This window comes from Meriones unguiculatus, chromosome 7, assembly GCF_030254825.1.
Source record: "Meriones unguiculatus strain TT.TT164.6M chromosome 7, Bangor_MerUng_6.1, whole genome shotgun sequence".
NCBI classification, from domain to species: domain Eukaryota; kingdom Metazoa; phylum Chordata; class Mammalia; order Rodentia; family Muridae; genus Meriones; species Meriones unguiculatus.
Genome location: NC_083355.1, coordinates 91,882,963 through 91,896,749, shown reverse-complemented (window position 1 = coordinate 91,896,749; position 13,787 = coordinate 91,882,963). Strand labels below are relative to the sequence as shown.

Below are 13,787 nucleotides of genomic sequence, written 5' to 3'. Positions count from 1 at the left end.
GACTGCAACGTCAGGGCGGTAGTCCTGTATCTGTGTCTGAAGAGAACTGTTTCTGTGTTGTGACTTATCAAGCGCTGACAATACTTTGAGCCATTGGTGAGACCATCTCCTCCTGTTTACTAGTTAGTAGCCTCTTTTCATCTGCCTTATGGCAGCTCTTTGTGTATATGTACCCATTAACCCCCCTTTGCTACATCTGGTACCTAAATGTCTGAGAGTTATGAGCTGATTTTACTTAGTAACTAACTTTATTTGAAAGTTGACAGCTTTCTCCCTTCACTTATAGGAGCACATTTTACAACTCCTTATTCCTTTCTTTTGGTCTTGAACTCATGATCCTGCATTGGCCTCCCATGTGCTGGGACTATAGGCTTCCACTCTCATTCCTAGCCAGGTTTTCAAATTTTAGCGATAATGTCATCATTTACCGTGCCTTAGAACTGCATTCATGGGTGCAGAGAAAGTAGCCTGCATAGGCGGCTACATTAGGTTTTAAAGCCCTGCCGAGTCATCTCCGGTTCTGCTCCGCTTCTCTCCGCATGCTTCCCACGCCCTGCGTCCCAGCCCCATGGTGCTGCCACTAGGCATGAGACTGCAATGAGGCTCTTTAGATCTGTACCCTAACTCACCTCTGCTGGAAGACTAGGGCATTTGAGAAGCCGCAGCTTCTGGGGAGAGACGTGCTGGGAGGCAGTGAGGTTGCCATGGGACCCTGTGATTTGGTGGAGTAGCTTTAGAACTGCGCAGTTTCTGATGGAAAGCTTGGTAAGAATCTACCAACTCTTGATTACTTTTAGGGTACTTGTGGCTTGGGGCAGCTCCTCTCTTGCTGGTTTGGGGGGAGTGGAGGAAGGTATTGCAGAATCTCTTTCAGTAATAAAACTTATTGCACTTATCCTCTCTTCTTTTTAGGAGGATCCTGGCACACCGGAACAGATGCCTCTGTCAGTGGTGGTTGTATCTTACATGAGAGAAGCCCAGGAATGATACATTTTTGGGTTCTGTTCCTCAGCATTCAACTGCTTCAGGGCAGAAACGCCAACTCTTTGCTTACCGGGACACACGTGACCTCAATGAAGGTCAGATGGACAGATCCTTTCTGGTGACTTTTTGGATTTTTTTTTTTTTCTTGTGCAAGTTAGAAGACAGTAAAAGGATCCAAAAGTTCCCTGCTTTGGTGAATGACTTGGTTCTCAGAACATGGGCCCTCGTTTAAAGGTACGTATTGTTACGCACTCCATCAGAAACACAGGCAAGCACTCTTCTACAATGTCAGGAGATTGGAGTAGACTCACATTGTACAGTAGGCTTTGTTGGCAGCAATTTGCCAAGTAGTCCCACTTTGTTTGATAGCTGAGCAAGACAAGCACAGGTTCTCTTACTCTGATATTAATTACTAATATTTATTCTCAGATCACACATTCTATTTCACGGAGTAAACTATCTTTCTGTCTGTTTATCTTCTGTATTATATATGTGGTATATATAATACACACACACACACACACACACACACACACACACACACACAAACACAAACACTTTTCCTTCATTCACTTGTAGCTTGTAAAAGGGTTAAGTGGGTTGAAGAGATTCAAAGCATTTCAGAGAGGCCTGGGAAAGAACCAGGGAAGCAGATAGGGATGAAAGTCCCTGGAGGAGTAAAGTGTGAATGCTGCTGCTTCTGCTGCTGCCGCCATAAAGTCAGCTGGGGAGCAGAGCCTCGGGTTCTGGTGAAGCTGCAGAAGTCAGGTGCAGACCAGAGGGGCGAAGGGCGGAGCTTGACCCACGTGAATGGACAGAGAGATGCACTGTAGGCAGGCCACAGTTCGCGTAAGCCATGTCAGCAGCAGGGAGTGAACCCCGCGGAAACCACTGTGAGAGTCAGGCGTTCTCGGCCTGCCAGTTGCATGTGTACCTAAGACACGAACACATGCATACACATGCAGGAGCGCTGGCTAGTCAGGTGACGGGTTGCAGAATTAGGCACCCTCCTCTTGGTGAGGTTCAGGTGAGAGAGTTGCACCGTGCCTCAGTCTGGTGTGCCTTATACACTCCACACATAGGCTACTGTAGTCTAACTGACTTGGACAAATGCAGAGGGCGCAGCCTTTCTACTTGGAGGAAGAAGTTGTGTTTCGGGCTACGCTCCTGGGTAGTGCTGGATAAATTGTTGCTTACATGTCCACCGAGGCACAGTCACCCTCCATCCTTCATCCTCAAAACGGAGTCAGTTGCTGCTTGTAAATTTGGGGCGTTTCCTAGCACAGATTACTTGTTTTTTGTTTTGTTTTGTTTTTATACACCACAGAGTAACTTAGGACAGGACACAACCTGATCTTAACCCTGAGGCACTAGCTTGTGCTGAGATCTGCTGTTGTAGTAGAAAACACAGGTCAGGGACCAGATCCTCAGCCGCCTCAGCAAGAGCGCAGAGGAGCACGGCTAAATGGGATTCCACTGGTTCTGGCAGTACAGTTTTGAGCTAATTCCTCATCTTTGAAAAATGGCCTTTTTACAGCTGACCTTCAGTGATGAGCTAAAATATATTGCGTGTTGCAAACTTGAGAATATGGATGTCAGTCAGCATTTTGGCATTTCCTGGAGATAGGTATTATCAAGCATTCCCTCCCTTCTTAATACTAGAGCTAAAGTGCTCTAGTATTAAGCAACTTGCCTAGCATTCTGTAGTCAGCAAATGATATTCCTATACTAGAGAATTGGCACTGCATTCATTTTGTGTTGCCATGCTTTATTTTTACTTCAAAAGATAACAAAAAAAAAGTCGTAGGAGTCTGTAGTCCTAATTTTAGCTTTGCTGAGAAATTCCTTAGATTGGGTGAAATTTTTTTTTTCTTGTAAGTCTTTATTTGTTTTCTTAAATCTTTTTTTCCTCAAATACTCGGCTGTTTCTGTGACTTCATTCTTTTTCATGGTTTATAGTTACAGGTTCAAAGTTGGGGCGTTCAGTTACCTTTTCCAGGCCCAGCTTTGTTGTTGTGTGCTTGCTTTACCTGTGAAGTGAGAACAATAGTGCTGCTCTTGTGCTCACAAGGAGGGCAGCAGGGTAAGACACATGGAGCCCATTAGGCAGTGGTTGGCCCGCGTGCTTAGTGCTGGAGTGGCCCTTGCTCACTGGGACAAGTCCAACCTTTCAGTCTTGTGACACACTCTGGTCATCGGCGGAGGTCATACTCTAGAACTGTGCATTGAGTTACTGAGTTACCAAAAAAGAAAAAGAAAATCTTGTAATGCTTGAGTAAGCTAGTGGTTTTGTATTAGGCCAAGTTCAGTGCTCTCCTGGGCTGCATGTGGCCCTCAGGCTGCAGGCTGAGCATAGCTCTGAGTTAGCAGTTTATCTGTACTGTCGTTAGTCTTGGAGATTAGAGTGTCATAGATTGAAATTTCCTAAGTGCAAGAATACTATAGAGAGGAATGTCCGCTAACTTGGAAGTAAGCTGCACTGAGTAGTATGCTTATCATGCTTCTTTGTGCTTGATAAAGAATAAGAGTGGAAAGGTTCCAGTTTAGTTTGCATAGAAGTAGGAGTAGCAGAAACTAGAGAGAACTGTAGATACAAACTGTTATAGAAAAGTATCATGTAGGAGAGAGAACCCATGGCCCTCCTTGTGGACATTTGATGTACTTATTGAACTGAGTTAAATTAATAATTCTGGATTTTTTTCTTTTTTCTGAGACAGGTTTTTTTTTTGTGTGTAATCTTGGCTGTCCTGGAATCTCTCTGTAGACCAGGCTGGTCTCAAACTCACAAAGATCCACCTGCTTCGGCCTCCCTGAGTACTGGGATTACAGGCATGTGCAACCTCACCTGGCTGTAATTTTACATCTGAAAGAGTTTAAATGAATATTTTTTAAGTGAATATCCAGGTAATTAAATAGATGTTTTAAACCGTATGAGGGTGTGGTGGCATACACATCTTAATCCCAATAATTGGGAGGCAAACTCAGTGAGTTTGAGGCAAGCCTGATTGACGTGGTGGTTTCCAGTTCAGGTAGGGCTATTTAGAGAGACATTGTCTCAAAACAAGCAAACAAATGAAAAAAAAATTTGTTAAGGTTAGGAGTGTGGCTTAGTGCACAAGGCCTTGGTTTCCACCCCAGGACTACAGCAAAAACGAAGCTGTATCTAAAAGAGAGAAACTTTTGAGCTAAGCATCTGAGCAAAGAAAAGAAGAGGCAGTTGATGCTGTTTTATTCATATTGTAGTTTCTATCCACCATTACATTGAATGCTTATAAAGATTTACAATGTGTCCTGTATGTGTGTGGAATGTATACACTGATCAAATACATAATGTATGTACACATGTGTGAAGGCCGGTGGTTGCTAAGTGTCTTTTCATCTCCTTTTTTTTTTTTTGGAATCTCACTGAACCTGAAGCTTATTATCAATTTGGCTAGGCTGACTAGCCACTGAGCTTCATAGATCTGCATGTCACTGCCCTCAACAGGGCTGGGATTTTAGGCTTTTTGATGTGTGTTCTGGGGACCCAAACTCAGGCCCTTGTGCCTGTGCAGCAAGCACCAACTGAGCCATCTTCAGCTCCATAAGGGAAGTTTTCATCTTTATCTCATCTTAGTTACCTCTGAAATGAAAAATAAAACAAGAATAAAAAATGTAAATGCCATAAAACATATTTTAAAAAGTTAAGTATAAATTTAGAGGTCAGAAGAATTTCTAAATTGAATATTGAAGATTTTAGGGAGTAAGGGGGTAGGATTTTCCCTAGAGCTTGAGATGAGGAGATAGTCTATGAATGGAAACTGAAAATGGGAGGATGTGTAGACAGTGAACATGACTTTAAAAGAAATTTATTGGCATATGTTAATTAAATACACCTATGTAATATATTTTTATTATATTTGCTGAAGTATGGGCAATTTACCAGTGGCTGTGTCATTGAAGGAAATATCTCCCCAAATATCATCTGTTGAGTACCCATAAGCCCTCAGGAAGGGCTGGGACCTCATGAGTTCATCCCTTCTCTTTAACAGGCTCCATCTCATACAGGTCTTGTGAAGGTAATTACAGCTCCTTTGAGTTAAAAGAGCCATGGTCATGGCACGTCTGAAAAATAGCATCCCACCATTCCACTCCATCTTTGGCTCTCAAATTCTTTGGCCTTCTCTTGTGCAGTGCTCCTCCAGCCTTGAATGGGGTGATACAGATGTCCCGTTTATTGCTGAGCATTTAAGTCATTATTCTTATCAGTTTGACCAGCTGTGAGTGTACATTACCCCTGCCCACAGCCAATAGAAGGTTCTCTGATAATTACAAGTGACAACAGCAGTAGCCTGTGAATATAAACATAATTCTTTAGAAGTCAGTTTAAAAGACACCGTTTCCATTTAGCTCAACAACAGCAGTAGCTTCTCTTCTGGGGCCTGTGACCTCACACATGGGTTTTTGACCGGCTTTACTGTAGCAGGAGATAGCTGTTGAAAAGGCACGGAGACAGGGCAGTTCAGGGTGAGTATGTGTAAGTATAAAGGATCTGATCTAGGCGTCATGGAATGGCTCTGAGGAGAAATGATGAGTGAATATGTGAGGTTTGGTTAAGGAGAGTAGTATAGTGTGTAGCAGGACAGACAGAGCAGAGAGCCCCTGACACTTAAGGAGACTGTGTGACAACATTAAGGAGGAACGAGAAAGGGAGCAGACGTAGAGGATTACAAGTTCAGAATGTGACCTTGGGGAAAACTTGGAGAAGGCCAAGTATTTTAGGAAGGCTTTCAAGCGGTGCTATTAGAACAGGGGATATTTTATGAAGGTCAGACCAGTGGGTGAGGAAGTGACAGAGCTAATGCCTTACTCATATGTTCTAAGAAGAGGAAAGTATTTGGAAAAAAGTACTCATTGGTGCTGGGCTTTAAATTGTTAGGAGGATTGTGGTAGAGATGTAGAAATGACTTATTGGAAAAGGTCTAGGTGATGTAAAAGCCAGTACTAATAATTTGGTTGAGACACAATCGAATAGGGAAAACTGTGGCCGAGTGTTCAACAAGGCAAAAGCGACAGTTGCTGGAGTCATGAGTGGCTGTTATGATCTGTGCAGTTCTCCCAGTGCTGTCATATTAAGGACTTAGTATTTGTTGGGTGGCTTGCTTTAACTTCTTATAAAGTTTTTATAATTTCTTACACAGATTGTCAGTCATCATATTAGAATAGTGTCAAGAACTCCCTTGGAGGGTAAGATTTTCTGGTCCAGTGAGAGACCATGTCTTTTGTAATTGTTACTACTTTTCTCCCTGGAGAGTGTTGGGATCAGTAGAGGTTCACTGAATTTCCTGTCAGCCGTGCAGCAAAGGAGTTGTGATGCTTGTTCTATAGAGAAGCGCCATGAAGACTGAAGACTGGCCGTGTCCCAGGCATAGTTCTAAGCTAACATATGTTAGCCCATTAAATCCTCACAGCACCCAAATGAGGTACATGTGAGTATTACCCCTATTTGACAGGCAAGAAAAACTGACACTCTGTAGAGAGATGAGATGGCTTGGCCAGGGTCACAGTTTGAACCTATGAATCTTAACTCAAGGATTAAGGCATTTGCCTTGTTCCTCTATACTTTACTGTTTGGTATACTCTGATTTAGTGCCGTCATTGCTAGGGGAGTTATGCCAGAGTCATGCTAAAGGAGATGGCACAGAAAACACTGAATCTTGGCTTGTACAGCAGCAAAAAATTGTGAAACCTATAGAGGTTGTACAGTTGGTTATAGCCCTGCCAGCCTTTAGGCTTCTGCCTTGCTGTTTGCCAGATGCTTCTCAGGGAAAAAGTTGTGGCTGTCAGAGACGGAAAAAGAGTTTTCCTGCCCTCTCATCTCAAGCCCTAAGTGTCTTCCAGGGAGCAAGAAGCTTCAGATCACAAGGCTGTCCATTAGCCACATGTGCTTCATTTTTGTCCACATACAGTTTAGAAGCACCTCAGTCAGCTGAACTCCCAAGTTTGATCCCATGGAATCATCTAATGTAGCCTTTAAGATTGAGAGAGCCATTTGTGAGCGATATGAGGACAGCTTTTCTACACAGAGTCCCAGGAGATGGCTACTGGAAGGGGGCTCAGGAATTGTAGTCTCAAGTTTTGAGTCCCTGTGTCATTTGTGTAGTAGATTCTTCTGGAAATACCCTGGTCTGCGCGTGCTACCAATTCCAGTGTTCTTTAGGGGCTTGCTTTCCAGCAGTACTTTAGACCCCAGTCTAGGTAGGAATTCCTCTGAAGCTAAGACAATTTGTTACCCGCTCTGTGGCTTTCATTTAATAAGGGACTGAGGGAGGTGTTTTCTGTTTCCATTGTTTGTGTGTATATGCATGGTTAGTATGTGCATGTATAGGTGTGGAGGTGTCCTTGCACACATGCAAGGCCAGAAGTTGACATTAGGTATCTTTCTCAATTGTTCTCCACGTTTTGTTTTGTTTTGTTTTGTTTTTTTCCCACTTCATTTTTTGAGACAGCATCTCTCACTGATTCCTGGATCTTGGTTTTTCTCTTCTGGCTGGCCAACAAGCTCTAGGAGTCCTCTCGTGTCTGCCCCTGCAGCACCTATCTTTTAATGGGTGTTCTGGTGTGTAAAGCAGGTACTTTGCCAACTAAGCAACCCCTCTACCACCTTTTGCATTAGTTTTGTTTTTGACGCAGGGTCTAGAACTGTTGCAGCCATCCTCTCAGCCTCTTAAGTGCTTGAGTCAGCTCTCTCCCTTTCTCTCTCAAAAACTTGAGGCATAATCAGATATAAAAGCACAAAGGTGCTTGCTTTTCTTTTACCTTTTCAAGGTTGTTTTGTGCCCTCCAAGATCTGAGTGTAGAAATCTTTAGATGTCTTGTCTCTAAGTAGTAAGTGCTAAGTGCTGATGTAGACATGGGCATGGGGGCGGGGAAAAAGGTGAGGACCTGAAAATTTCCCCTCAAACCCTGGCCTTAGTGGACACTACTTAGGATGGAAGGTACCATCCCTTCTCCTTGTGTTTCTGTCCTCGGCCTTCTATTTAATTCATCTTCCTGACAGCCCATGAGTCTGTCTGATCTAGTGACATCATGAATGACTTCTTTGTACTCGTGCCTTATTGGGATAATCCAGAGTTCATTTTGGTTGCACAATACCAATGTGATGATCATATTTACTTGTTTAAAAAAATCTTCAATTGATATAGCTGTTTTTACTTAGCTGAATTATTTTCAGAGGGCAAATAACATGAGTGGAAAACATTCCATTATCTTCTTTCCTTGCATTAATTAGCACCGCTTTTCATAGAAGAGGGAAACTGTCTTGGGAACCCGGAGTCTAAGAAGATGAAAGCTGTTTAATTTCATTTTGTAATTTGCACTAAAGCAAGTTGGCTGCTTATGTTCTGAGAGTGGCCAGTAGATTCTAAATCTTTAGGAGGAGTGTTGCAGTCTTGCTTGTGTGACACGTGGTGTGTAGCCCCTGTCAAGCTTGGCAGAGAGGACGGGGATGTTAAGGCACTGACTGGACTAGAGCCGCTTGGCTTAAGCCGTATGCTGAACCTGATCTCCTCTGAGGTTCTTTAAGGAGAGCTGGAGAGATACTGAACAGATTTTCTTTTTCAGTTGCAGCTGTGATCCTCGGCTGTCTGCTGGCATTGAAGAGACCTGATGTTTTACGTTATTGGTATGTGATAGAAAGTTCTTTTTCTTGATTTTGAGTATTGTTGTCTAGGTCCATTTGCTTCTTATCTCTCCTCTTTCTTAACTTGTGCCAGAACATACCTTCACACAGTTGGCAGAGAAATTCAATGTCTGTGCCAGGCATTGTTTACTGTAAAGTCCAAATCGAGGCAAAAAAAAATCTGCCTTTAAGGAGTTCACAACATGAAGGGGGAGGTGGGCAAGTAGGAGGAAATTCATAGATATAAAAGTTCTGAGGGGCTCCCAGAGAAGGAGCCTCTAACTGATAGGCCCTGTGGAAGGCCTTTGCCATGTGCACAAGAGAACAAAAGGCTTCCAAATGGAGAGAACCAAAGGCACATTGTTTTGACTGCTTCCGTGAGGGGCAGCACAGGCAGGAAGCTAGAGGGGCCGCTGTATAGGGTTCATGGTATAGAACGGGTCAGCAGGAAAGCAACTAAGGTCCAGATCTGAAAAACATGTAATCTCATCCCATACCCCCAGCTCTGCCAGGGTGGTACACAAGCATCTATGGACTGTTTAGGACCGGGTGAGCCGATATCCCAGCCTGACTTCATACAGGAGATGGGCAGTATGTGGGATTTGCCCTGAGTACTATAGTGACCTGCTCCTGGCCTAGAAATTACACTTTTTACCTGATAGATAGTGGTTTTTACCTGGTATGTTTGGGTTTGGGTTTGGTTGGTGGGTGGTGTGTGTGTGTGTGTGTGTGTGTGTGTGTGTGTTTACAATCTTGCAGACTCATCTTGGCTTTCTTTAAGCTTTGTGAGCCATTCTAGAGATGCTATAATGTGTAACTGGAGGTGGGTTGTTTCTCTCTTTTATGTAGGTGGAATCACAGTGTCTGTGGTTGCATTCTTCTTCACAATTAAGTTCCTCTTTGAGCTTGCCGCACGTGTAGTCAGCTTTCTTCAGAATGAAGACCGTGAGCGCCGAGGGGACCGGACCATTTATGACTACGTGCGGGGCAATTACCTGGATCCCCGGTCCTGCAAAGTGTCCTGGGATTGGAAGGACCCCTATGAGGTGGGCCACAGCATGGCCTTCCGAGTGCATGTAAGGGAATGTTTCTGTCTCCATACCCATCGTGGTTTCTGAGTCATTTGCTTTCCAGAGACCAGCACTGAATTGGTGGTACAGGCTGGAGTGTTAACCTTTTCCCTTGTTTTTCAGTCCCTCCCCTCCCAGGTACTTGGGAATTGTTAATATCTGAAGAGCCTTTTTCCTTTCCTTTTGGTTTATTGGGTACATATCTTTGATGAAGTGTAAAACCTAATGTTAATTTTTCAAATAAGAAAAGCCATATTGAGGCTGGTTGGAGTTATACTACCATGATGCCAGCACATGGGAGGCAGATGCAAGAGCCCTCTGATCAGGAGTTCAAGATCATCTTTGTCTATATAGGGATTTGAAAGCTATCCTATTCTGTATGGGGACTCGGCCTCCCCCCCGCCCAACAGATCTTTAATCCCAGCACTCAGGAGTCAGAGGGAGGCAGATCTCTGCGAGTTTGGGGCCAGCCTGGTCTACATAATGAGTTCCAGGGCCAGGGCTATATTGTGTGACCTTGTCTCGAAAAAGGGGATGGGGTGAGACAAAAAAGAAAAGAGAAGGAAGAGTGGGAGAAAGTATTATAGATCAAGAATTAGTAAATCTAGCCTGAAAGCCCAAGCAATTCCAACTTTCTATTCCTGTAAATGCCATCTCTTCCTCTTCCTCCTGCTCTTCTTCCTCTTCCATTGTTGTTTTTCAAGACAGGATCTCTATGTAGCTCTGGCTGTCCTATGTCACAACGTAGACCAGGCTGGCTTCTTACCCATAGAGACCCACCTACCTCTGACTCCCAAATTGTGGATTAAAGGTATGCGCCCCAACAACTGCCTGGCATTGTAAGTGCCCTTTAATTGGAACACAGCCACATTCACTTGTCCTTCAGCCACTTTCTCATTTGCATAATTGGAATACTTGTGTATGGTCCAAAGAAACACTTACTCTCTGGCGCTTTACAAAGGAACTTCACTAGGTGTCATTAAGTTTGCTGTGTGAGCCTGAACCCGTCCACCCTTGCCTGGTGCTACCCTTTTCCCTGGTGCCAGTGCTCCAAGGCATGCTGCTGGCTAACTGCCTTCCCATTTGGGTTAGACTCGATAGCATAATAGTGTTGGGGACACTGAGGAGGTGACATTTACTGTTCAGAAGCCTCAAGTTCAAATTGACCCACCCTCTGCACTAGCAAAGAACTTGTCCATGATGCAGTGGTTTTTTTTGCACGTATGTGAACTTGCCTCTCACTGTGTTCCTAAGAGCGGAACTGAGAGGAACAGGCAGGCGCTGGGGTGTACCAGTGTGGCCCTGGCCGGCCGCTTCCCCTACCCCACACCGCACACATAGGAAGTGGCTCTCTCCCTTTTCGTGCTAATCAGCGCCTGCCCTCTCTTCCTGTCGCAGTTGTTCTATAAGAACGGACAGCCTTTCCCCGCACACCGGCCCGTGGGACTGCGGGTTCATATCTCTCATGTTGAACTAGCAGTGGAAATCCCAGTGACCCAGGAAGTCCTCCAGGAGCCAGATGCCAACGTTGTGAAGGTAGCCTTCACCGTGCGCAGGGCTGGGCGCTACGAGGTCACCGTGAAGCTTGGCGGGCTAAACGTGGCCTATAGCCCCTACTACAAAATCTTTCAGCCCGGTAGGTTCTTGGCTCGTTCTTTGTTTCTGCCGTCACTCCCCCATCTGGTCTGTGCTTTCTGGTCTTTTCTAGTAGGGTGCGGTAGGGTTCAGGGCCTCATGCTAAGCATGTGCTCTGCCACGGAACAGGACTCTCAGTTCTTCCTTTTAAAACAAAAACAAAAACGCTTCTGTTGAGAGTTCACCACAAAAATTTATCAATTTAAAGTTTAATAGGATTTCAAATGAATTGCTCAGCAGGTATCACCACAGCCAATTTTAGAGGAGTTTCTTTATGGCCGGAAGAAACGCCAGACCCATTAGCAACTTTGTTGCCAAACCCCCAACCGCAGCCGCTGGTCTTTGGCTGTGGAGCTCTACCGGTGTAATCATAAAACATGAGGCCTTTTTTTGACTGTTGTTTGACCTAGTGTAATGCTTTTCAGGTTCATCTATGTTGTATCATGTGTGGTCCCTTCATTTATTTTACTGGCCAAATAATATGTCATGTATTGTTTGTCTTTTTATAAGTGGTGGACATCTGGGTTGTTTTCCCCATGTTACTCTTTGACTAACAAGAGTAAAACTACCTTAAACATTTGTTTGTGTACAGGTTGTCTGTCTGTCTATCTATCCATCTATCCGTGTATCACCTATCCATCCACCCGTTTGCTTGTTTGTTTGTTTATTGTGAGGAACCTATGCAGGCCACAGTGTACTGTGGAGGTCAGAGGACAACTTGGAGAGTCAGTTCTTCCCCTCCAGCATATGGGTTCTGGGGATCACACTCAGGTCAGCGGGCTTGGAGGCAATGTTTTCTTTTCAAATAAGAAAAGTCATATTACTTTTGTGCTCTTTCCGGCATCTGTGTATGGGTCTCTGTGTGGCATGTGTTTGTATTTCTCCAGGAATAGAACTGCTGAATAATCAGTTTGACAGGCTCTTAAGGGCCAAGGATAGCAGAAAAGAAAGGAGATACATTTTTCTGATTTTTTTTTAAAGCCCTTTTTAAGTAAAAGTACCTTGGCCAAAATCCGCTGGTACTGTCAATATGTATTTTACTTTGCACTGAAGAGCATTTGTCCATAATTCTTCTCTTTTCATCATCATGCCTTTGGGCCAGATAACAAATGCTCCCTGGCATTGAGGTCTGTAATATCTGACTTTTGGTTCTACAACATAAGTGTTTAGTGTTTTGAGGTCGTATCTGTCTGTGCCTTCCTGGCAGTTTTTGAAGATGCCATTAGATACTGTCTAGCTTGGGATCGTTTGTACTAGACAGTGGCTAACTTTGGGAGTCAGATCTTAATGACTGAAGTCTTTGCGAGTGTTTGCTTGACTGGTCCCCAGCTCTCTTTCTCTGGTGTGAAGGAAGATTGAACAAGGCATCACTGCATCTGTCAGTCTCCTTTGCCTGAACACCTCACTCAGAGACTGTCCACCTAAAAGGCCACATCCTTCTGGCCACCAACAGAGAACAATCTCTATCCTCACCATCCCTATTTTAAGTTAAACGTATTACTTTGAGAATTATATTCACATGCATGATAAATAAGAGATAGGGTATCCGCTTACCTAGTTTTCCAGTGGTAACATCTTTCAGATTGTAGCATAATGTAATGTAATACAATATCACAGCTGTATTTCTGACATTCATACAGTTAAGGTACAGAACATGGGGCTGGAGAGATGGCTCAGCAGTTCAGGGTGCTGGCTGCCCTTCCAGAGGACCCAGGTTCAATTTCCCGCACCCACATGGGGATCCAGCAACCTCCTCTAGCCTCCATGAGCACCTGGCATGCACATGGCACACAAACATACATGCAGGCAAAGCACACATACATATAAAATGAAAGTAAATTTTAAACGTTTAAAAACAAAAAGACACAAGCTATTTCTGCCATTATACAGCTCCCTCCATTGTGTTCTGTTTTGTAGCTACATTCATCTTTCTTTCCCCACAGGCTTGTTTCTGAATCTCTGGGAGGCCAGCAATCTATTTTCCATTTCTATACTTTTACAAAAACCAGATCCTGTGACCTGTGTCTGCGGTGATCAGTAATTCCAGCACTCAGGAGGCAGAGGCAGGAGCACGAGAAGTTCACAGCCTTCCTGGGTACACAGACACGGTCTCAAACCAGAGTCCCAAACCACATCTTACACTAGGTCGTTTGAAGAGTGTTAGAGAGGTAGACTCATACTGAATAACTCTCACGACTGGCTGGATTTTCAGGAGATCCATCTATGTTGTCAAAAATATGAGTGATTGGTTCTCTTTTGTGGGTACAATTCAATGGTATGAACATTTGTTTAACTGTTCACCCATTGAAGGACATCCTGATTGTTTCCTGTTTTTAGCTATTATCAACAAAGCTGCTTTTAACATACATGTACAGCTTTTTTTATGTGAACGAGTGTTCATTTCTCAAAGTAGATGCCCTGAAAGGTAATTGCCAAAG

The 13,787-nt window shown here is 44.0% G+C and overlaps 1 protein-coding gene across 8 annotated transcripts in view; it reads left to right on the top strand.

Annotated features, from left to right (window-relative positions):
* Nucleotides 1-13,787, top strand: part of Arel1 (apoptosis resistant E3 ubiquitin protein ligase 1) — a 52,670-nt gene that overhangs the window by 18,895 nt on the left and 19,988 nt on the right. For 2 of the 8 annotated variants that reach the window (XM_060387867.1, XM_060387869.1), the window contains exons 2-6: nucleotides 2-96; nucleotides 913-1,218; nucleotides 8,587-8,647; nucleotides 9,494-9,720; nucleotides 11,113-11,350. In XM_060387867.1, the coding sequence (XP_060243850.1) occupies nucleotides 8,632-8,647; nucleotides 9,494-9,720; nucleotides 11,113-11,350 (481 nt within the window). In that variant the 5' untranslated portion in view covers nucleotides 2-96; nucleotides 913-1,218; nucleotides 8,587-8,631. The other 6 variants (XM_021634139.2, XM_021634138.2, XM_060387868.1 and 3 more) reach the window with 5 other exon arrangements.